The 24,579-nt window shown below is 38.9% G+C and overlaps 7 protein-coding genes across 7 annotated transcripts; 5 read left to right on the forward strand and 2 right to left on the reverse strand.

Annotated features, from left to right (window-relative positions):
- Window positions 1-2,067: 2,067 nt before the first annotated feature.
- On the forward strand, window positions 2,068-2,817 carry MELLADRAFT_70374 (uncharacterized protein; the record flags this gene model as incomplete). Its single annotated transcript, XM_007403432.1, has 1 exon — window positions 2,068-2,817. A coding segment is annotated over one exon (311 nt), but the record flags the coding sequence as incomplete, so codon positions are not given.
- A 387-nt stretch (window positions 2,818-3,204) lies between these two features.
- On the forward strand, window positions 3,205-5,573 carry MELLADRAFT_70375 (uncharacterized protein; the record flags this gene model as incomplete). The annotated part of the gene is made up of 4 exons (XM_007403433.1): window positions 3,205-3,546; window positions 3,612-3,725; window positions 3,816-4,014; window positions 4,100-5,573. The coding sequence occupies 4 exons, from the start codon at window positions 3,379-3,381 to the stop codon at window positions 4,171-4,173; spliced, it is 555 nt and encodes a 184-aa protein (XP_007403495.1).
- A 1,920-nt stretch (window positions 5,574-7,493) lies between these two features.
- On the forward strand, window positions 7,494-9,793 carry MELLADRAFT_70376 (uncharacterized protein; the record flags this gene model as incomplete). The annotated part of the gene is made up of 6 exons (XM_007403434.1): window positions 7,494-7,930; window positions 8,029-8,293; window positions 8,361-8,500; window positions 8,585-8,748; window positions 8,810-9,103; window positions 9,190-9,793. The coding sequence occupies 6 exons, from the start codon at window positions 7,561-7,563 to the stop codon at window positions 9,313-9,315; spliced, it is 1,359 nt and encodes a 452-aa protein (XP_007403496.1).
- Window positions 9,794-13,420: 3,627 nt separating this feature from the next.
- On the forward strand, window positions 13,421-15,663 carry MELLADRAFT_76217 (uncharacterized protein; the record flags this gene model as incomplete). Its single annotated transcript, XM_007403435.1, has 6 exons — window positions 13,421-13,622; window positions 13,697-14,592; window positions 14,703-14,800; window positions 14,893-14,949; window positions 15,058-15,077; window positions 15,290-15,663. The coding sequence occupies 6 exons, from the start codon at window positions 13,421-13,423 to the stop codon at window positions 15,385-15,387; spliced, it is 1,371 nt and encodes a 456-aa protein (XP_007403497.1).
- Window positions 15,664-17,292: 1,629 nt separating this feature from the next.
- Window positions 17,293-18,083, forward strand: MELLADRAFT_86708 (uncharacterized protein; the record flags this gene model as incomplete). Its single annotated transcript, XM_007403436.1, has 5 exons — window positions 17,293-17,350; window positions 17,429-17,516; window positions 17,606-17,675; window positions 17,743-17,854; window positions 17,962-18,083. The coding sequence occupies 5 exons, from the start codon at window positions 17,293-17,295 to the stop codon at window positions 18,081-18,083; spliced, it is 450 nt and encodes a 149-aa protein (XP_007403498.1).
- Window positions 18,084-18,851: 768 nt separating this feature from the next.
- Window positions 18,852-19,713, reverse strand: MELLADRAFT_100947 (uncharacterized protein; the record flags this gene model as incomplete). Its single annotated transcript, XM_007404114.1, has 5 exons — window positions 18,852-18,959; window positions 19,051-19,153; window positions 19,230-19,276; window positions 19,349-19,409; window positions 19,499-19,713. 5 exons carry the CDS (start codon window positions 19,711-19,713, stop codon window positions 18,852-18,854), a joined length of 534 nt encoding a protein of 177 aa, XP_007404176.1.
- Window positions 19,714-20,927: 1,214 nt separating this feature from the next.
- On the reverse strand, window positions 20,928-21,517 carry MELLADRAFT_86709 (uncharacterized protein; the record flags this gene model as incomplete). Its single annotated transcript, XM_007404113.1, has 4 exons — window positions 20,928-20,981; window positions 21,045-21,143; window positions 21,220-21,320; window positions 21,400-21,517. The coding sequence occupies 4 exons, from the start codon at window positions 21,515-21,517 to the stop codon at window positions 20,928-20,930; spliced, it is 372 nt and encodes a 123-aa protein (XP_007404175.1).
- Window positions 21,518-24,579: the final 3,062 nt, after the last annotated feature.

Genomic DNA, 24,579 nt, shown 5'->3' on the forward strand with positions numbered 1-24,579 from the left:
AGTTTTTGACTTTCATTTCACACTTGGACCCTGTTCGTATTTTTCATTTACTAGCTCCAAGTGATCGAATCAAACAGAGGCTTAGGGCCTCTGAGCTCAGGTAACGATAAGCGGCTCGTGATGCTGGAACACGAGGCCCCAGAGGAATGGCCCTTTTTGGGCCATTCTAAACCCATGATATATGCTGAGACTTATGTTATGTACACGATTTATTATGTGGTACTTAGCGTAATCTGTGGTACCCCTTTTCCTTCTCTTCTCAGCCATTTTCCATCTTTCCATCTCATCTGTCTATTCAACTTCAATTGCACCAACATGTGCGTTCACTATGCATATGCAACGCTCTCAATCCTCTCAATCAACCTCCGAGTCACATTCTCCCTCTTTCCCTTACAACAATACTCAAACCAACAACTACAGCCAGGCACCCTACATATTCACCCGATATACGAGCTCTCCTTTGCTCCATCAACGTGAGCCGACTCCAACTGGTACCTCTTCTCACAATCACTCTTTCGATCGGCGTGGCCCAACTCCGACCGGTACCTACCTTTCTCCCTCTCCCAATGTTCATCAACAATCGTTTACTGCCCAACCGGCACCGACACCGACGAATTTCATACATCACAGTAACCATCAATCAATTGCCCCGATCATATTGCCCAGGCCATTGCTTAATCTCAATCCCTTGTTAAATCAATCCCAACCTCCTCCAATTACTTTCAGCCGCTACGTCCATCAAAGTCAGAGCAAGAGCAATCATTATCAACCATCTGATCTGATCATATCGCCAAGCCCATCAGTCAAGTCCCTTCCATCTCGCGGCGAGTCACAGCCAAATTTAACGCATAGCCCATGTTTTGAAAGACAAGATTATCTGAACATAATCGATTATCTCTCAAATCCAAAGAACTACAACATATTGTTTGGAGCTGGAAAGAAAACGGAGATCAAGGGTCAATCATTGAGTTCTACTGGGTCTTGGGATGTCTTCGCCACTCACATCAATTCACTGTACAATCAACGCATGAAAAATCCTTCAAACTCAATGGCACTAAGCGGAAGTGATCTTTGGCAACGTTTCATCAGATACCGCCGCGCGTACGCAGTCGCAAAGGCCAAGGCCAAACGCACCGGCTCAGGTGTCACTGACAAAGACCGATTGGAAGGGATCAACACAACGACACTCAAAGGAGAGGCTAATTGCCCTTGTTTCGATGAGATGGATGCGCTTTTTGGTGAGAAAGCTAATATCACTGTGTTAGGTACAATGGACAGTAGCCTAATTACAACAGATGTGGAGGATTCGGGCTCAGAAGACTCTGACATCGAATCTTTGACTGAGCTCAACAAGGACAAGCAACAACGTGAGTTACAGAGTTACCCATTCAATCGGCGATTTCTGACATCAACTCATTTATTATTTATCTTTATTCTCATAGAATCAAATACTAAAGTTCTCCCAACTGTGATGAGTCGCACTTCGACTTTGGCCAGAGTCATCGACAAAGGAAATGGTCATCAGTCATCGGGGGTAGTCCAAACTCCAGGTTGGTTGACTAACTATCAACTCATCAGTTTGATCTAACTTCTATTTTTGGTTGGATCACTGACTTTTTTCTCTAGGTCTCATTTCTGATCTCGATGAAGTCTTTCAACCTCTTCGATTGACGGTAGAAAACTTGAACAGTTTAATGGACGATCCTCCGAGTGTTTGGGATAACATCCCTATCGCTAAAAACCTGTCACCGGCCAGTAATCCTTCCAACGTCCTTCCGCTGCCCTCTGAAGATCCCATTCCAGGCAACTCGCAATCAGTCAGCGAATCTCGTTCGTCCGTCCCCAAAAATGATCAACCTAAACGTCAAATTGCAACTACGCGTCAGTCAAAGACCAAAGAGAAGCCAGATTCAGATTCAGCTCTTGCAGCAAATCCTAAACCTCCCATTGTAGCACCCCCGAAATCAGAATCAAAGAATCCGTTGGCACAAGCCCTCTTAGCAATCAGCCAGTCGAAGGCACAAATGTACGAAGTCACAAATAAGCGGGAGCTAGACCTGGAGGAACGTATGATAGAGAATGAAGCAAAAAAATTGAAGAATGAAGACTATCGAATGTTGCAAGAGATCGCCGCTGACAAACATAAGCAGGAACAACAAGAAAAGAAGGAGAAGCAAGAAGAACTTGCGGTCAGCTTACAACTTGCTTGGGATAAAGAAAAATTTCTCCATGAAAAACAGGAAAGAGTTCAAGACAAACGTATTGAACAGATGAATAGGTGGTTAGCTGAAGGGAAGTCGGTCGCAGACGTAGGACTGCTTTTGGAGATGAGTGGTTTGGCTCATCCCAAGGAGCCAAGCAGTTTGGCTCAGCCATAAAGTTGGATCATTTCATATCTTTTTTCTGTCATGTTTTTGCTCGATTGATTTTCCACTTGTCCTTATCCTTGTCTCTTTTTTTTCCCAGTTTATGTTTAATTCACTTCTGTCTGTCATTCATCAATATCTCGTTCCTCTTGTCTTATCCTTATCCTCATCTGTTTTTTCTGTCATGTTTTTGATTTTCCTGGTTTATGTTATTTCATTCACTTCACTCATTAATAACTCCAGTTTGATGCTGTGTCGCCAGTTTGTATCCTCATCTCACAATTCATCTCACGATATGTTTTTTTATTTAATTGCTTTATGTTTTATTCACTTCACTCATTCTTTTGATGATGTGTAACCCCTTTTTGTTCTATTCTCTCGTTTAGTCTTGTATTCATTGTATCCAATTTCACTACACTCGTTAATCAATACCTTACACTTGTTGATACATTTTTTTGGCCCCATCGTTTCCCAGCTCGCCTCGGTCATAATCTTATATTTCCAAGAGTTGATTGGATCAAGGTGCCTTGATTGCGCACACCCCTTCAATGAGTAGATTTCCCCAAGGAGTTCTTGATTGCGCGCGCTGTAAACTTGAATTGATACCTTTTGAAAAAGCTTGATCAGGAAACTCGATCAAAGGCTGAAAGTTGAATATCGATCACGAACTTGATAATCAAACTAAATCAAAGGCCAAACAACACCATGGAATCAAGCTGTATGTCCACCTATCCACCTTTCCACCTCAAGATCAACCGTCTATTGATGATGTCATCAAAATATCTTGGCACTGATGTAATTCACTATTTAAGTCAACATCATCACTTATCTGCTTTTTCGTCACCTTCACCTTCATAGTCTGTCTCTATTTTTGTTATACTTGAGTTTCACTTTCTACTCACTCTATTCACATCAAGTCTGTCTCTCTATATTTTCTACTCGAGTTTCACTTACAACCTATTCTATCTCGATCTTCATCTACCTTCAAATTCTCTATCTAACTATTTCAGCGATGAATAAATATGAGTCTCGCAGTCGATACCTTGTGGGCATCATCTCAGATGAACTCGAGGGCAACACCAAGTTGCCTCGCTCGAGTTGGAACAAGATAACCAAGCAGTTTAACAGCAAGTACCCTGGCGGGTTCTCCGTTTCGTTGTTGAGACACCATTTTGATCGTGTAAGTTGCTGTGCTCGTTATTTGATCTCATCCAATCAATTGAAGAGATTTTTGCTTGAATGTAGCTTGAATTGCATTGCGACATTCTTCGGAGCTTTGAAAGTCATCCTGAGTTCAACTTGATTGAAGAGATAGGCTGGGTAACCGCATCCGAGGAAGCATGGAAAAAACATCTCCAGGTTGGTCAGGCTGGTCGACTTCTTATTGTCCATATTTTTTCATATGTGTCTCTCATCATTCTCATAATGTCTTTTGTTCATCATTTCCAGCTTCATCCTGAGGCACAGCTTGTACGAGGTCGTGAATTTCCTTTATTCAACACCATGAAAGAACTCAACGTTACACAACCGGGTCGTAAAGCAGCAGCATTTAATCGTGAACTTGTTAAACCAAACTGCGATGTTAAAGAAGCCCTTGAAGACTACACAACTCTGCAGAGCCATGAAGAGATGCTGAGTGGGGTTTTAGGTAACTTTTTTTTATTTACATCTTACTTTGGGATTGTAGTCTCCACTGTGTTGACCAGAAATTTCCTGCTCGGGCTTGGTGTTAGATCTAGATAATCCACTTGTCACCCCCAGCATTGTATACGAGCTCATCGTCAACAAGTTCAGGTATTGGTACTAGATCATCCACCACTAGATCTAGTACCAAGAGATCGAAACAACAATCCAAGCCAGTAGTGAAGAAGGCGAAAATTACGCACAAAATCTCCTTCTCCTTCTCTGAGATAGCATTGAAACTAATCGAACGAGAAGGAGAAACCAGAATTCCATCTCGGGTAATTTGTCTTAGGGCCCCTCGTGTGATGCGATCTGAGAAAGCGAGCCTTCTATTCTTACACCTTGCTGATGATATAAGATGGGCCTGGCTTGCTGATGAGGCTGAGAAGGAGCAGTACGATGCTCGATCAAGCCAAGTTTTGGCTGGTGACAACGATTTTTTCCACTCTTATTTGACCAGTATGATGCTTGAGTAGCCCAACACTTCGCGTGTGATCCTTTCATCTGAATTTTAGATCATTAATCTATTATCTTTCATTCCTTGGATTCTCTTTCACTCGTTTACGTTGGATTCTCGGAACAGAAATGATTACCTTTCTTCTCAATCAAACTTTTTTTAATACGTCTTTCACTATCACTATTTTCGATTTTACTTTGTGTAGCAGGTAATCTTAATCCTATTATGTTTCATTCCTTGGATTCTCTTTCACTCGTTTACGTTGGATTCTCGGAACAAGAAATATTACCTTTCTTCTCAATCAAACTTTTTTAATCCGTCTTTTGCTATTTTCTATTTTACTTTTTGTCAACCTGGTAATCTTAATCCATATTTTGTAATTTTAATGTTTGATGTATGTTCAACACCTTATACGTAATTCATTTAAAATCCAAATTGTTGTCGAACAAACTAGAGTTTACAAATCTAAACATCAATCTAAATCTCAAACAAAAAAAGGTCCAAAAAAACCGTTGGCAATGTACAAAGCATAAGCATGATGATTGAGAAAGTAAAACAAAATGACAAAGTAGGAATGAAAATAAATTTTAAGAAAAGAAACAAAATATTAAAAGAAAAACTTGACAAAAAGAAGTCACCAGCTTAGGCCTTTATTGGAAGGACACCGGTATGATAATTGAAGGGTACTGCATAATCTCGGACGGCCTCACGTTTCTTAGAACCAAGTTGACCCGGTCTAAGCAAACTCCTTGTTGTAATTCTAGGGATTACAAAATTATCCTCAATATCATCCTGAATGAACTCCCATGCATTACCAAGACCGGCGAGCATGTTATGTAGTATCACACACGCTAGGATCCAATCAAGATAATAGCGCATATGACTTGCTTCATACAGGATTAATCAAAGGCACTGCAGCGACATCCAGCGTGTCTTGAGGACCCCAATGGAGTGTTCATTGACAACTCGCACTTTGGCAACGCAATAGTTAAAATCTCGATTTTCGGGTTGCAATGCCGCTTGGCCCTTGAAGCTGGGAACTACGGTCTCCTCACACATGTACGCAGAGTCGGCGATTAGATATTCGCCTATGCAATCAGAGACAGTATAGTCAGTTCGTATACCAAGCTGAAAACAGATCGTGCTCACCTTCTGAAAAGAATTTGGATGGCTCTATTGCTAAAGCCATTTTACTAAATACTGAAACATCAGCACATGATCCAGGCCAGCCCGCATAAATTGCAGTAATACGTCTGTCACAATCACAAATAATCTGGGCATTGATCGAGTATCGTTTTTTGCGATCGAAAAAAACTTCGCCGTCCTTTCCGGGGCGTTGAAAGATTGGAAAAGTCGTCCCATCCACGAATCCAACACATCCAGGGAATCCTTCTTGAGCCATCACAGCCGAGATGGATTTTTGACGCTCCTCGCATGGCCAGACTAGATATTCCTTTCCTCGATCAATGATAGCTTTAATTACCCGACGAGTACATATAACTACAGATCCTTCTCCCATCTTGTAGTTGCGCGCTAATCGGCGTATCGAGGTAGAATTACCGTGAGATCCCAATCGCTCAAGTGTGACAGCGAGCTGACGATCAACATGGGGGGGTTGATTGTTGCTAGTCGAATGGAATACCGGATGATCACTGATAAGATGCAAAAGTGCCTGGAATCCGCTGTGGTCAGTCCGCATAGCCTGCCTAAACTCGGTTTCGCGGGAGCGAAGCATGTCCGTGAGTTCGAATGGATTATGATGGGGTTCTTTCCACCGAGCATTGATGTACCGCAGATTCGTTGCAACCTCTAATATTTCCAAAATCATAGCTTCTTCACTGAATTCCATTTCCATCCATCGGGCCAAGCGCCTTTTCCTACGGAACCTTACAACTTCCATGAGACTCATGGACCCCATCGAGTGTTGATATCGCCTGGTACGCAAACGGCGAGCGAGTCCATCGTTGGAATCGACAGTTGCAAAAATCCCCAACCAGGTAAGGTCACGAATGACCTGTTGACGTTGTGATGTTCGAGGCATATGATATCTTTGAAGAATGAATGATAATGAATGATAAGGTGAAATGGCGAGAAGATCAAGGAAGGAAAGATGACAAGGTGAATCGAAGACAACTGGTGTATCTGTCTAATCCCATACTTAAGTCCCACTCGGACAGCAGACACGGCCATTTCATCTCAATAACTCTCATGTTGAGGTGTGAGAACGGAACCCGTGCTGAAAACAAACAGAACTCACAGGGCGCTTAGCTATGGTATCAAGAGGGTCGTGGCTCAGCATGGCTCTCAGATAGCTGTTTGAATCACACTTGGACCCTGTTCGAAAATCACCAAAAAAACGTCTACTTGAGACGCCCTAATCTCGTCACTTTGAAATGAAATTTGAATTGGCACCCCCTGAATCGGCTACTTACCGATTGCAAAGATCATCAACTTATTAAACGATTTCCAAATGGTAAAAAAGGTCATAGTGTTGATCGGTAGATTACCCGACGATCGGTCTGTTAATCAACTCCATAGAATCATCGAATAATCATGTACGGTTGACCCCTTATCTGAGACGGTGGGACCCCTTTATATGATTTCAAGAATAAGGACATGAAAAGTATCAAGTACTAAAGTTTTGGTGTTGGTGTTCATGGTACCACTCCTGATCGTTTGGGGTCTTTTGCTGATGAGAATGATATTGAAGGAGAAGTTTGTTTGAAAGAAATTGTACAAAAGAGTTTAATTTCTTACTTGGATTAAAGTTGGAAGTTCAACTCTTGCAAGCCTGATGAAAGGTTGAGATAAATAAACCAAAAGTATGGATGGAATATGATCGATAGATAGTTTTCTTCAAGTAGGTAGGTCCTAGGGGTATGAGATAGTTTGATTAAAATTTTGGTCAATTCATTTTTGTTTCCGAGGTTCATATCCAAATCAAAAGATCATTTCTTGATCACTTTCAAGTTTCGATCCATCCTTCCCATCGATTGATTTCGATTTCGATTTCGATCCAACTTCTTTTTCTTATTATCTCTTTCTTCATTCATCATGACTGATTCTACACTCCATCAACGTATTCCTCATTCTCAATCAAATCCTCCCATCATTCATCTTTCTAGATCTTCATCTTCATCTTCTCTATCAAATCAAGATACACTTTCAAGCTTTACTCCACCTGATTTTACTATCAAAGAACTTTTGGCTGCAATTCCTTCTCATTGTTTTGAAAGATCAGCTATTAAAAGTTTTAGTTATTTGATTTGGGATCTCTTTTTATCTAGCGTTTTGATTTATGCAGCTAGTTTTATTGATACCAAATTTGGTGGATCGGGTTCAATTATCAATGGTCATTTAGGTCGATTGGTTTCATTGGCTGCTTGGTCTCTTTACGCTTATTCAATCGGTTTGGTTTGGACAGGTAATTGTCGTTCTAAAAAACTTTTCAACTTTTTAAAAACTTCTTGTTGATCTGATAATCTTGATTCTTTTTTGAATTTGAAACAAATCATAATATAGGTATTTGGGTCCTTGCACACGAATGTGGTCATCAATCCTTTTCAACTTCAAAGACTCTTAATAATACAGTTGGATGGTTCTTACATTCGGCTCTCTTGGTGCCTTATCATTCTTGGAGAATCACTCATTCTCAACATCATGCTGCTACTGGTCATATGTCTCGTGATCAAGTCTTTGTTCCTAAGACTCGTACTCAACGTGGTGTTAAACCTCTTCCAGAGAATGCTACCAAACGAGAACGTGATGGTGCACTCGATCAAAGTTTGTAAGTTTTAATCTTTAGTTTTTATATCAAACTCGATGGTATGCTAAGCGATGAAGTCTTCTTTTAGGTATGAGAAGATGGATGATTTGCTTGAAGATGCTCCGATCTACGCTCTTATTAACTTGACTATCCAACAATTGGTCGGATGGCCTGCATATATCTTGATGAATGCGTCTGGTCAAGCTCGTTATCCATCATGGACTAACCGTTGAGTCAAGCTTTCCTTTCTGTTTGTTTGCCGTTGTGCTTCCTTCAGGATCACTAATTTAGTTAAGCTTTCGATCATTATAGACTTCAACCCTCAATCGATCATGTTCGATAAACGACACCGATCTCAAGTCCTCTTATCTGATCTCGGTATCGGTATCATGTTCACCATCCTTTTCCTCTTCGGTTTACGTACTAGCTTTCTCAATGTTGTCAAGTACTATGTCGTGCCTTATTTCTGGGTCAACGTTAGTTTTTCAGGTTCAGTTTTGATTACACTAGTTGACTGATTTATCTGTTATTCTGTAGCACTGGCTAGTCTTGATTACCTACCTTCAACACACCGATCCTAATCTTCCACATTACCGAGAAGGCGCTTTCAACTTTCAACGAGGAGCCTTATGTACCATTGATCGAAAGATTCATGGGTTCTTCTTTCATGGAATTGCTGAGACTCATGTAGCTCATCATCTTTGTTCCAAGATCCCACATTACAATGCTTGGGATGCTACTGAAGCTCTTAAGAAGAAACTTGGAGATCATTATATGTCTACCGACGAAAACTTCTGGTACAGCTTATGGAAGAGTTACACCCAATGCAGAGTATGTTGTTTTTTTGCCCCTTGGGTTGGTTTCTTGGGTTAAGTTGAATGCTTACAACTCTTGTTTTGGTTCTACTTGATGTATAGTTTGTTGAAGATGAAGGAGATGTAGTGTTTTACAAGAACGCTAAAGGGAAAGCGATGAGAAGAGTAGTGATTTCAGATAAAAAGGATCAATTGAGTGATTCAGGTGTAGATGTGGGAGAGAAGTAGTAACATCTATTTGACTGCTTCGAATCACTTTATGATTTTGTTAGATTGATCCTCAAATCGTTTTATCCTGTTTTTCTTTCTGTTTGCTCTTTATACTATTTTTTTACTCCGATTTATATTAGATAGATGAAGAGGGTGGGTGAGGAAGGGTTTTTAATTCTTGTTGAATTTAGAAGATGAATGATGGACTGAGTTGGGCAAGCTAAAAATCATGAGTAAATGATCATGACTCGTGTGTTAGATTTATGAAGTTTTAGAATTAGACAGTTTGTCTTGAAAAGTTGTATTGATCAGGCTATAGTAGCCTTACAGAATGATCAAGTTTAGATGTTTTGTTCTTGTCATATGAGCTTTGAGAAGATTCATCAGTAAATGGTATAAACACTTTGCAAGGTTACAATAAGGTTCTTTTGTTGAATCAATGAAGATGTGTTGTAATTCTTTACAGCTTCTAGAGATGAGAAGATTTGTGACAACTTACCAAGACTCAAGCCCCTTTAATGTGATGATTTTTTTGAAGGCTTTTTTTTACAAGAGAGCAGGCTTTGAATCCCTAATTGATCATACCACCTGTGAAGCTGTGAAAGCAGGTATCAAATAAAAAATCTGAGGGCACAAGATTAAAAAGTCATCCAACCTGTTGGACTAAAACTGACATGAGTTGAAGAGACATACTCCCAGGTTTAAAGTTTCCAAAAAGGTTAATTGAGATTTGCTCGCCAAAGTTAAGTGATTTGGCTTAGAATTTTTTTTTTTTTTTTTTTTTTTTTTTTTTGAGTGCTTTTGATTTCACATATTGCACTAGCTAACTTTGTGTGTAAATACTGTAACTACTGTACAACAGCTTCAAGTGTGTCTTCTACTATGATCCGGACTACGCTTAGAATTCTTGTCAAGCTTTGTGAGATTGACTGTACAAGCAGACGCAAAAAAGTTTACGTCACCCCGGGCCCCGACCAGCTTGATTCTGTAGTACACCTCTCGGGTTAGTGAACTGGTCGGGCCCAGGGGGTGACGTAAACTTTTTGCGTCTGCTTGTATTACTTTTGCTAAAAAGCTTGGCCCGGTTGAGAAAAAATAAAACAGAATTAAGACCCAGATTTCACCGCAGCAGAGAGGAAAAGGTTTTAGGGTGCACTTGAGCTCCCGTCCGTTCCATCGCTATGATTGCCCTGCCACCGCCAATATTTTTCATATTCTTCAAATCACTGTCGATGACTTCGTTTTCCTCACTCAACTCAACTAGCGTGTCTATCCATTGTGGCCAATTGATCTCTGATCTCTGTAAGGAAAAAGGTATGTACACTTTATTGCTTCAATTCCTCCCATTTCTCTCTTCAGTGCATTTCACTCAACTTACTGATAATCTCTAATATCATCTCTAGGTACCCTTCTCCAATACCTACCCATACTGTGCCGAGTTGAACCCTATCAAGTTTGGAGTCAATGCGTTGAAGTTTGATGTCCAAAGATCACATGTTTCATCATCTACATAGGTCAAATTCAGTCAAACGGATCCGGAAGGTAGCCCATAAGACCTTTACAGCTGAACTAACGAGCTAGATTGTTTATACAGTCAACTCTGATATAACCGATACACTGTCAAAACCGATAATCTCGGCAAAACCAATAATTTTCGGCCATTTTTTTGAAATTTTCAGTGAAGTTGGCTCTGACAAAACCGATACTCCGTGAAAACTGATACAATTTTTTGGGTATTGGTTATATCAGAGTCGACTGTAATAGATGAATTGTAGTTAGAGGAGATTTACTTTTTATAGGAATTAGAGTCGAGGAATTCTAGATAAGATTGGTGTGAAAATTAAAATTGTTTCAATCTTCTTCATAGGATTGAGAGCAAATCGATTGATTTTGATCTTGTTCAAAAAAATCGGTCTCTAGATTATATAAGAGAGCTGAGATTGTTCACAATCTCTTCCATAGGAACAAAGGAAGGTTGACTGGTTTGACCGAGCAAAACCAGTTGATTCTTGGATTTTGAATGTCCTCAAGAAAACTGAGATCGTTTTTCATCGCGTTCATAGGACCATAGACAAGATGACAGAGTTTGAATGACTTCAAACCCAATAGTATCTTTCTGAGTTTCTTCTCAACTCATGATCATAGGCTGACTGCTTTTGACAAACGCTTATTATTGACATATGAGGAACAGTGTACAATACATAGAAAGTTTCACACATCGGATGGCTGCTTTCCTTATTGAGCAGTGTTCTGTTTCTTAGTCATCAAGAGCCTGAATATATGAGCATTGTTATAAAGTGTAGAAATCATGACCTTGGAAAGTTGTTGCTGAATCAAATCCTTACGAAGTAACTCATTTTGATTGATCAATCTATAGTCGGTAATATCAGTATCTTCAAAACGATCGGCACCTTTTTTTCTTCTGGTAAAGTGCCGAAGTGGAGGAATCCATCGCTTGGTTCATCTGGATCATCTGCAGTGGATGATGAAGGTGACAGGTGCGCTGGATTTCTTTGAGGTAGTTGACAAGGTGATGGTGAACTCGAGGTGGGTGATGGATCAGTGGAAGGTCGCACCACAGCTGACAGCACCCTAAAACCTTTTCCTCTCTGCTCCGTTGTGACTGCTGCGGTGAAATCTGGGTCTAATTCTGTTTTATTTTTTCTCAACCGGACCAAGCTTTTTAGCAAAAGTAATACAAGTAGACGCAGAAAGTTCACGTCACCCCCGGGGCCAGGAACATCACACCATATGTAATACACGCAGGGTGGGGCCCCGGGGGTGACGTGAACTTTCTGTGTCTACTTGTACATAGCTGATCATGAGGTGTATGTAGATCCTATTCTTTTTAAATTATGAAAGGATTGGGAGTCATGAGAAAATCATATGAAGGATGTATGTATGTAAACATTTGTATTTGGTTGATTGGTGTTTTGATAGGTTTTGATGGTTTTAAAAACTTGGGATATTTAGTTTGTACCATTGGTATTGCTTGCAAGTTGAGAAGTTCAACAAAACTTGTATCAAGATGGTATCATGAAATATTTTGGTACAAGATGACATCTAGGAAGTTCCAACAATCAATAGATTAGTAATAGTTCAACAGTCATTTCTAGTTGATAAATGAAGGAAAAGTCTTGGTATGTTTGGCAGAACAAAAGAATTCAGGAGGTTTGGATCTTTGGAATGGAAGTTTGAAGATGATTGAGAGGTTAAAGAGCAGTACATAGGAGATCAGGTCATGAACTTGAAGGCAGTGTTGAGTCGAAGTGGGTAAATTTGATTGCCTTATCCGGTAACCGGTTATGTGTTGGAAATTGATAACCGGTTATCACCAATGGCCGATTTAAAGTCAAAACCTTAGAGCATCTCCTATCGTCTCGGTAAAGGGCTTCGGTACGGTAAATTTTACTGTACCGACCCTTAAATTCCCCAATCGTGTCTAAAACACGATTCGGTATCCACCGAATCGGTCAAAATTCTGTAGAGGTCCAGCAAATTTACTGGACCTCTACCGATTCGGTATCTGCGGGGAAACCATTGTTCTCACCATTTGGTACTGTACCGAGGCACTTTCTTTCCAACGATAGTGGATTTCGACAGTTCTGTACCGATTGATACTGTACCGAACACCTACGTACAGAAAATTTACTGAAAATTTACTCGAACGATAGGAGATGCTCTTAATCGATGATTGGTGTTGCAAGAACTGTGCAATAGGTTTACACTGCGCTTTTTTGCCAGTTGTGAATGAACTTTGAACATACTTTAGAAACAATTTGTTGGTTTGAAAGGAATTTCACTGTACTTCGGTTGAGCTGTGTGAGAGGTACATACGTTTGAATGGTTGTTGAGCTTTGTGATGAGTGAGGATTTGAAGTGATCTTCCAAGAAACCATTCAGAGTTGATTTGAACTGGTAAATCTTTGATCGAATCTGTCAGATCTTGAGTGCTTCTGCTTCAGGGTGATGGAGATCGATGAGTTCGAGATCTCATGAGTTCTGGTTGGGTTGATTCGATTGGAAGTTCTTGGTTACCAATCTAGAAACGATCACTCAAAGAATAGTTTTCAAGAAAAGTCAAGAAATGATCAAATGAAAACTTATCATCATCATCATCATCATGAGTTCATCAAACGAATCATCAACCAGCAATACCATCACCATCACCACCACCACCTCATCAAAACCCATCACATCTCAGGATCTCATTCAGTCAATCTACACAATTCTTAATTCTGATCAAAGTTCAGATCAAACTCAGGATCATCTTATCACCCTCGACTGTGGTCATTCAATCTCCAATGATCATCACCAAAAACAAAGTAAGTCAATCTAAATCACCATCACAATAGGAGTATGAAAACTTACTCTTTCTACATATATTGATCAACTTTAGCAGACTCGACGAATCTAATCCGATGTCCAAAACCAAATTGTGATCAAAGACCACAACCGATCCCATCGACCAATTTCACCATCCAAAGTATTTTAACACACATACAAAAAGACTCGCACTCAAGCAGTAAAGAAGAAGAAGAAAAAGACAAAGAAAAAGACAAAGAAGAAAAAGAAACGAAATTAATTCAAACGATTTCCACCGAATTAGAATGTTCATTATGTTCATTAATCTTTGAATTACCAAGTACGACCAGATGTGGTCATACGTTTTGTAAAGGATGTTTAGAAAGATCATTAGATTATACGAACCGATGTCCAGTTTGTCGACAAAGCTTAATCCGACAAACTTTATCAATCGATCAAACCATTCAAGAGCTAATCATGAAATGTTTTTCAACCCGATTTCAAACCACAAGGTCTTCTAATCCATCAGAATCACAAGAATTATCCAATCAAGTTTCATTATTCATTTGTGGTTTAGCTTTTCCTAAGCTACCGACATTCTTACATGTCTTTGAACCTCATTATAGGTTTTTGATCAGAAGATCATTATCTACTAATCGTCGGTTCGGTATAGTCTTACCCACCGAAACAGGCGCCATCAATCAGTTTGGTACATTAGTCGAAATCAAATCTATTGAGTTTTTACAAGACGGTAGATCATTAGTTGAAACCATTGGAATCATTCGATTTGAAATTTTAAATCTGACTTGTCTTGATGGATATCAAGTAGCTAATGTGAAATGGATAGAAGATATCGATCCTTCCATCGAATCAGAACTAGATATAAATGTCGAAAAAGAAGAATCGATTGAAGATCTAATCCAAGTTTGTAATGGGTTTGTAGAAGTCTTAAGATCAGGTAGTACTCCTTGGGTCCTTCAAAGACTTAATGTAAGATTATCGGTGTTTTTTCTTTCTTGGCTAAGATTCGGTTCAGGTTTGGGTTCATTGTTTTTGAAAGGCTTAAAGCCTTTTTTTGGGTTGGAATTGATTTTTTGTAGAATACTTTTGGTCCTACTCCTACTGATCCTGCTCAGTTCTCGTATTGGATGGCCATGGTCTTACCTATGTCAGATCAACACAAATCTCAATTATTACCGTTTGTCCTCTTTTGATTTTCTTTCAAATATTTGATCGGAATTGATGGATTGATTGATTGATTAAATGATGGGGGTTTGGTCTTGGGTTTAGGATCACTTCTGTTAGGTTGAGATTAAAATTGATTGTACATTGGATACATGGATTTAAGTAAGTGTGAGCTATTTGACTTCATTGGGGTTTTCTTGGAAAGGTTATTCGAATTTAGACTCATGAACTGTATCTCTCATATTTTTGATGGAAAAAAATCATTTATAGAACTCAATGGTGGTTCAGAGGTTGTTTGATTTCTTAATCTATTTTTCTTTTTCCAATTTTTTTGCGTTTATCTGAACTTTATAGTATTTAGTATGCATCTGTATTTCTTTTATCTCTTTTTTTTTCTGCTGATTCTAATTGACTGAAAATACCTACTTATCAAGTTTTTCTTTTTTTTTTCTTTCTTTTTTTCTTTTCCTTATGATATATATGTATGATTTAAACCTACAAGTCTTTTTCTTTCAAAAATATCTTAGATCAATTCTCTTTGATCCTTTTTTCTTTTTCTTTTTGATCATTCTTTTTGTAAGTTTTTATCTGAAGAGTTGATTTGTTGATCACTCTTTTTTCTTCTTCTTCTTCTTCTTCTTCTTCTTCTGTGAAAGTGTTGTTGTATATGTTTAGGTTTTGATGTTGTATTTTTGTCTTGTTGCTCTTTTCTGTTGTTTGCTTTATAAAGAATCGTTTGATAATATATATACATGATTTAATTAACTGATTGGTTTGTGATCTTTATCTTTGGATCATTTCTTTTATGGAGAAAACTGGTTGTCTGATTTGTTATTGTTCGAACTCGATTTGCATGCAAGTTGTCTCAACTGTTCCTTCTTTATGTTTTCTCATTTGGATCTCATGAGCTACCTCAGGCTCTAAAAGTGCTGTAAACAAACGTTTTGGACAAGAGTCTGTCTTGAGTCTGATTGGTTTGACGTTTACCTTTTCCTTGGATGTTGCAAGCCTTGAAGGGATGTTTTGATCACGTGATGAAGAAATTGATTGAGTCGTGACGTCATCTTTGGTGAGTGATATATGAAGTGATCTGGCATAGCAACGGTGCTTCGTCGGCGATATGTTCTTAACATCCTGAATACATATCAGCCGAAGCTGAGTCAGAAAGAGTGACTGAGTACATACCATGAGTGGATAGGCTGATGAGGAATGAAAGAAAAGAAAAGGGCAAACAGTTGAATGAGAAGTTGAGATGGTTTAGTTACTGGGCAATCATCAATCTTCATCAACTTTATACACAATCCCTTTTTGAGATCACTTGTATCTACCAAACTTTGGTTACTAGTGATCATCAGATTGAGATGAACAGCTATCTATCGATTTCTTTCATCTGCATAACTCTTTCTAATCTCGCTATCTTCTTTAAAAATGACTCGTAAATCAAATCAGAGGTAGGTAACCGATTCCTATGACCTATTCCTGAAAATATATAGTCGTTACCAACTCCGTAACCAAATCTTTTTTTTTTGACTATATCTTTATCCTTCTTCCGGTCTCGTTAATCCTCATCACGCGTCGTTGGCATACTAAAACTTGTTGCCAAGTGATTTCCTATTGTTCAAAACCTCATCTCGTTTTCTACTTAATTGCACGTTTCAGTTTCACCTTTTTTAACTTTTATCAATTTATACACTTTTGGTTTACCTACCACCTTTTTGAACTTCTTTACAACTCTTTTTTTTTTCGAAGTTTATCTTATTCGGAAATCCTGATTTCAGTCTTCTAATTTTGACTTCTTTACCAAGACGTCAGTTTTTTTCTTCTGCTCAAGTTAGTCATCATTTATTCTTTATCTCCTTTACTTCTTTACTTTTCTAATCTTGATTCTTTTTTTTTGACTATTATTAGAAATTCATTCAGCTGGTTCATCTTTACGAAGTTTTTACGTTTCATTATAGATCAAGAAGGGAGAATCATTAAGGATTTGGGTTTCTTTTGAACTTTAAACTGCTGGTCGGTATTTCGATTGAAATCGGAATTGGGTTTAGCTTTTCCAGTTTTCTTTTGTTCGTTTGGTTTGGTTTGTGTGAAGTTGAAGGAGGATTGTAGAGAATCTCTTTTTGAAGAAGATCACTTGTTGTTTTGGTAAGCTTGGTTTTCTTTTGTGATTCTTTTTTTTGTTTCATCAGTTACCCATTACGTTACCAGAGCATACAAAACAAGCGTTCAGGATGATCTTCTTCCTCAGTTCTTTTATTGTTGAGAACCATGTTGAGCTTAGAGCTTTGAACTTCAACTGAAGCTCTGAGCCATCATTCTTGACTCAGGATGAATATTATGAAGTGATACCATTTAAAACCTTTTAGACTTTCAAATCCTCCAATCGGTTTTTATCTTTCTTGAACCGTTATCTTCATTTCAAACCTTTTTCAAATACTGATCTAACCCACATCTGATTTTATCATTTAACAAACTCGGTCCTACTTAGCACAAGAATCTTCAAAGATGGGTAGACTGATTTGGCATCAATGGGGACGTTTGATGGCTCTCACAAGTGGAGCGTGTAAGTGATTTTCACTATCGTCATTCAAACATAATATTTTAGAGTCATTCAACCATCTTCTTTGGTTTGGTTCAATAGGGACAGCTTGGGGTGGTGCATGGGCCATCTTTTATCGAAAGTTTCTGTGGGATTTTATTGATGGGAGATTAGGGCCAGTAGGCATCATGTAAGTCTTTCAAAGAAGTTGATGTGGGGTTTTGTTTGGAATCGAATTGATTGGGATCTCATTTTGTATTTTTTGTTTGTTTGGATTAGACCACCACCTGAAGCGGCTCCATTTATTAGTTTGATTGTCAAAACACCAGTACTACAATTTGCATGTATTGTGAGTTTGCGAAACTGATGTTTATTCACGATGAAAGATGAGACTGATTTGATGAATTGGTTTATAGGTTAATGGACTTCTGACGATTTTAATAGATTGGCCAATCTTACCAAACTCTTTCTTATATAGGAGTTTAGTTTTCAAATCTGTATTCTTTTTACAAGCAGGTATCATTGCAGGTATGTTTTGAATCTTGACCCCATCAAGCTTTTGAGTCTTCTGAAATGAAGCTTCAATATAAATTGACCAAATGGTTTTTTTTGCATGGTTTTTTGATTTTTGGTAGGATTGTTGTATCAAACTGCTGATGCTTCTGTACTTTATGGGATCACTATTTTGGCTTATATTATAGCTGTGTGTAAAGCAGAAGTGGTTGGAGAAAAGAAGGCTAGAACGGACTCGGTTTGATCAAAAGAAATGACATTAATGTTTTTTTTTTCGTATACTTCATTCTTTTACTTAATTGGTTTCATTTTGGGATTGTTCTTTTTGACCAAAAATTTCAACTTTTAAAACTGTCGTCCTTTTTAGAGCAACTCTTCTTTTGAAGTTTTTTTTTTCGATTTCGAATTTTGTTGTAAGTTTGTAAGGTTTTTTTTTTATTTTCAAATCTCATTTGTACAATCATGAGTGTGTCTTTTTGAAATCTTTCTTTTTATGATTCTTTTTCACTCTGACTCATCCTTTGTCTATGTACCTTAATTTGAGTGTGATTTTTTAAAAAAAAAACTTTGAAAGACATTTTAATGGTTTTGGAAGTTTTTGAAGTTTGTATGGAAATCTGATTTCATGAATTGATTGGAGAAGTGAGTTTGAGGTGATGAAGTGATGTTTGTTGATCAGCTCCCCAAAATGGATGACAAAGCTATCAGTTTTCAAGGATCATGGCTAATAGAAGAAGAGACAGTTCATGTATGTCATAAAAGTGAGACGGGGTTCAATTCACAGTCCAAAAAACACACAAAGGGCGTTCAATGATCAATTGAGGGACTAAACTTTCGAGATCTGACTGAGAGGAGCTTTGATAGAGGATTCATAAAATCCGTGAAATTCGTATTGCGGACATAAACATGTGAATAACATCTAAAGCCCTTCTATGTGTTTGGGCTTCTTCAAAGTTGTGTAACTACTGACTTGACTTGACATCGACAAACCAGTGGGATTGGATTCCATTTTTCATGAATTTTCACCAGCTTGACACTGATCAAGGCTAAAATCCATGAGCTCTATAGTCCAGGGAGTGCTGATATCTGGAACAGCATACTCCGGGGGTATATCTTCAATCTATGTAATTTCAAAGATCATTTTGTGTGTGATGAGTCTAAGATTCCTTCGTTATACTTTTCGATACAATCAGAACAAGAAAGTTACTTACCTCAGGTACCACTACTGGAGGTAATGATTTGTTTTCAGGTACACAAGCCATATACAAATACCTTCTGGTATAATATTCAAGGTTTTTCAAATTCATACCAGTCCTAGTAGAAATACAAGACACGCTTAAGCAGATGGTCTTTTAGATTCATGAGTTCATAAGTAAAAATTGTCACAAACTTGGCACTCGGATAAATAGGTCTATCATTCTTATCTAAAAAGTATTGCTAATGAGAAGGTAAAGAATAAAGAAGTTTTAAATTATTGTAAGAAATCGAAAAAGAGTCATAAAGATTTACTTTACAGTTTTCACATTGAGCTACGCCTTGATTACCACTATTGATGAGCGTTTCAGCCGCGCTATGATCACACAAAAAAAGAATAAAAGGGATGTGTAGTCAGTGTTTTGTTATGTACCACTTTTCGTAGGGATGTGCACAGTGACAAACTTAAGGCAGGCGTCTACGGTGGTTTTGTAAGCATAGGGTGTAGCACCTGGTGAGTTTGGAAATTTCATACAGTTGATGGGTTCTGTGTCGGGATAAGCATTTTTGTAGGGATTAAACCGATTGGATTCGACTTTAGGATTGGATTGGATGTTTTTGGATATCGTATTGAAGTAAAAGGTTGAAGAGAGGAGTAAGATGAATGTGATCGATTTCATTTTCTGGATTCAAGTGATTAAAAAAAGGTATCCTTGGAACAGAAGAGGAAGATATCAAGTTATTCGGTGTATGTGGAAAGTGAATATATTTTCATCCAGGCAAGAGCTGCACCTTTTATTCTCTTTCATCTTCAAAGAAATATGCGTATCTCAATAAACTTGAAAAACTCCCACAGGTGTCAACACGTCTTCCTGTGCGCTCAACCAAGTCCCTCGCTGCTTCTCGCACGCTTCAAGCGCAAAGGGACCCGGAGAGTTACATAAATTGATCACCTCAACTTTATAAATGACCTTTAACAAATTCTAAAAATAGCGTGTTTTGCTGCGCCCTTTTGGGGAAGTTTATTGTTAACACACAGCAGAGCTTGACTCGCCTCGCGCAGCTTGGAAGATGATCACACCGCCACGCAATGCCATCCATGAAATTCCACCAGGGGACGCTTCCTCGGACCTCAGCAATGCATGAAACACTCCGAATTTGGGCCAAGAGAGCCCACACACAGTGGGCGCAGCTGGCACGATCATGTAAATGTAAACTATGTGAGCGATGACTGCTTTCAGGCTGGTCATAGTCTGAGGCACCCGAGAGTTAGCTATTGCTTGGTTTTATAAGCAGAATATGACTGTTCCTTGATCATCATGATTTCTACACGCGAATGGAGGAAGAGTATTTAAGTTTGTATGTGCCACCTCTGTTCTCGCACCAATCCTCTTAAAATGATTACTTTTGCCAGTTTTTTTCCGTTGTAACATTGACCATGGGGCGTCCTGGATTTAAAATGGCTAAAATCCAAAAGCGCAATTTGCAACCATTCCATCAACAGAAGCATCTGCGGATAATCAAGTCAATTTTCAAGTCGTCTTCAATTGGGCGGATCTCTCCGAATTGTACTGACATTTGTACAGTGACACATTTCGCCTTGTCAAAAAACATCGTAGGGGACGAGAGTAGGAGAGGCTGGGTAGCTTGAGTTCGCGGATCACAAAAAAGGGATATTTGTTTGATAGTTGAAGTCTGCTCAAAGTATTGCGCATGAGGTTGGGGACAGAGGCTTTCAGGTTGGCATCTCGGAGTGGTAGTATTGGCAATGCTTGGTGGTATTTCCATACTTGTTATGGAAGCTTATTGTCAGATCTTAGTAGGACACGAGCGATCCGTACAGACGGATGAATAGTGTAAAGTTGTAAGATTGCATAGATGACAACAAGATATCCTAAGTAGCAATGGTAACCTCAACCTCTACTCCGGGTTCGATGGACATGGAGGTCTGGAGAGATTGATGGCGCCATCAGTGAATGAACCAAGGGCGACAGAGCAGCAAAAAGCGTACGATTTGTTTCACGGTCTCCGCTGGACTCTGGAGGTCGATGAGTCGCTTGTGAATCTTCATCTCGAATCGGTCCCAGGTCTTGGAACCCTCACCACAAGGCTAGAGAGGTAATAAGGGCAGCAAATTGAATTAGTTGTGTCCAGTCACAACGAGTGGAATTGGTACTCTGGCTTACTGTCTTACGAGTGGTGATTGTAAGTCGCTTGGTAGGAAGTCGAACGGGTCCCTTGACGCGAAGGTCCTTGTCTTTGGCTCGGTTGACCAAGTCAGAGCAGACTACAAAAACACAGTGGATAAAATGTGATGATCAGAATAGGTATCACAGTGGAAAAAAACATATGAAGGGGATACATACCTTTCTCAAGAGCCTTGACATTCTTACTAGTCAAAGTAATTCGAATACGGTGAGACTTGGCCGGAGGAAGACCGGCTTGATCGTATTCCTTTTCACCACCTTTTGCGACGTAACTCATCTTGACTTTCCCGTGTTGTGAAGGGGGTAAACAGTTGAGTCAGCGGTGACTAAAGACACACGCACAGCAAAACGCATGAACTGATCAGTTTGGTAGGTCATGACGGATTGGTTAGTTGGTAGTAGTTCAAAGGTGGCTCACCTGAAAGGTCTATAATTTTTGCTGGGGGAGGGTGATCGTCGGCGCCAACTTTCGCCCGAGTGCCGTAGAGTTCTGAAACCTAAGTGTGAGATGGACAAAACTATGGTGCGCCCACCGGTACTGCCCGTTCTGACGCACCTGACATGCATCAAGCGGGCCGGCCTGTGAATGACGTGCGGCTCGTGACTGCGCATTCGTGGTGACTTGTCGTTCAGCAATCCTTGCCTAGAGAACCTCACGTACTTACTTTGGAGTCAGCAATTGTGTGCTTGTCACCTATGTCTCTACCAAAAGGAAACGGAAGGCCAAACAAACAAAAGGCAATTTCCAAAGCAGGCCAGATAAATCTTCCAATTTGCTTTGTTCAGGAAAGTCCCAAGCTTCAAGAGCCTCAATCCCGGGATTGTAATCTCAGGCGGAATGTTTGACAACAGGTTTTTTCCAAAGAGCAACCATTGTCTAGAATTTTCAGCCTATCCTTTGACATCATATCTGTAAACTTCATCAATGCAAAGGAAAGACCCAGCCAGTTGGCTTTTCTACTCACACAAATTCACTGTAGAGTCGGATTCTTGTTTGCCCAATTAGGTCAAATTATCAAGCTCGGTAAACCAAACTATCCCACATTCATTACCTCTCAAGGTGTAGCCAAATTACCTGCACCAACTCAACCCCAAATATTTGAATCACTGAGGAAGACTTATCTGCCTTAGATGGAAACACAGATGAAATTGTTTTGGGAAATAAAACTGGTGTGAAATCATTTTTCTTATGTGTGCCATGTCATTTAGTTCCACAAGCTCTTATCTATAAGATTTCATCAGCAAAAAACAAAGTGAATAATGTTTAGTAGCTAAAAGGATCAAGGTGAATCAAAGGGTGTCCATTTCAGAACCTGAAGTTGACCCTTCAATGGCGGACATTCACAGACCAGCACCGTCAAAGACTAGAGGCGCCAGGTCAACAAAAGGTTGGTTTTGACAATTTCAAAAGGAGTTCTTGTGGAAAATGACAATTTAGTGTCAAAATCAAACTCTCCAAAAGGTGAGACATTACATAAATTAACATAACATAGTCCGCAGCTCATGTGTTGCCTGTTGTTTGTGCAACAAAAGCCCAATGCTGTAAAGGGTGGGAAATTGTTGAAGATGAGGCTCTCAATGAGGCTGATGTAGTGATAAGTCAAGCGGTAACATCACAAGTTGATATGAGGAAGTCAAAGCATAAGAGATGAGGATGATGTTCTTGTTCTTGTCTTCTCTTGATTTGTTTGCTCATTTTCATCAACCAGTGAATCAAATTGTGGCTTTGCTTTCTCCTTTCAAAATTCTATACATTCATTCTTTTGTGGTTATTTCCTTGTATTCTGGCATTAGTTTCTTTAACCCATTTTGTTGGAACCTGTCAAAATATGTTTTCCAGAGTCCAAAGCAACAAAAAGTTTGAAGAGGAGCACAAATTTCTCTAAAAGATGGTTATTTTTTGGTCTGTACAAACAATTGTAAAGGTTTACAATTGCAGCACAAAGTGCATTTTTTGGAATGTCCAAGTCTCAGGTATAATGTTTTGATTGAGCAGGTTTGATGAGTTGTTCAAAAGGGTGGACTGTATCTTTTAGAATAGTCAATCATTGGGTATACTATGATGATTTGAAGGCATTTGAAAAGACACAAAATGCATTTCAAGCATGAAATTTCAAAATCACAACATGCTCATTTCTTTGGGTGTAAAAGGAAGAGACAATTTTATACATTGGTGGAAACAAATGGGTGTCAAATTCAATCTGAGGTGGCTCATATGAAAGTTTACACAGGAAACCTTTTATAGTCATTATCTGGTGGAAAGAATCTGGGTGGGAAATTCAATTTTGCTGAAACCAGCATGCAATTTCCTACCCTCTTTGTTCTACCTTTTGATTTTCACTTGCAAGAAAGAATGGAAGAAAAGGCAGAAAATTGCATATAACCTCCCGGCTTATCCACTTTTCCACCCACTGGTTCTTTGCACCACAAAACATGCGGAAAAATATAGGGCCCCCTTTTTTGTTCTGGTTCATAACCTTGGCCACACTGGCTGCAGAAATGTATGTCCCCGTCAATAGGATTCCACTCCACTCCACTGTCTTGAATCAAAAAAAAATCTTGAATCATGCTGTGAAGGATAGACTAAGTGTCACTAGGCTAATCTGAGAGCTACAGTTTGTGAGTATTCAAGTGACCTTAAGCAGAATTGTATACAATGGGAAACATAAGCACAAGTGAAATGAGAATCAGCCAAAAGCAGACCTATTCAGATAAGATAACAAAGGTATTTGATCAACCCAGAGAACATAAAACTCCAACAAAACTTCTCATAAAGATAGACATGATCATCTCATCTTGAGCATATCAATTACCATTTACTCATGAAAAACAGAAACATGTATGCACAGGATCTTGTGTGAGATTGGGTAAGTACTTCATATACCAGATTTTAACATGTGCAATAGGAAGCAACACAGTTAGAGACTGATCTATATGAAAGAAAGACAAGTTAAGTTGGGATCTAGTTGAGTTAATCCCAGATTTTGGGATGAAGTGAAAATCACTTGTTTCATTGAATACAAAATATGCACACCTACTAGGACACAACACATTGAGATGATGAACTATATGAAAGAGAGAGATAGAGTTGAGATCTACTTGATTTGATCCAAGAGTTTGGGATGAAGTGAAAATGACTTGTGTCCAAACATCTGGTGGCGTGAAGAGTACATATATATATATATAGACTGATATAAAAATACGTGAATCGGGTATGTTTATAAGGTAAAAGTAACATTGGTTGTATGAGATAGTGGAGGCATGTTAACATATCAAGCGTAGACATCATGAACACAGAGTACATATAACAACAAAAAGTTTGTAAAAATATTTTCTACA

The sequence above is a fragment of the Melampsora larici-populina genome (assembly GCF_000204055.1).
Source record: "Melampsora larici-populina 98AG31 unplaced genomic scaffold MELLAscaffold_1, whole genome shotgun sequence".
Lineage (NCBI taxonomy): Eukaryota > Fungi > Basidiomycota > Pucciniomycetes > Pucciniales > Melampsoraceae > Melampsora > Melampsora laricis-populina.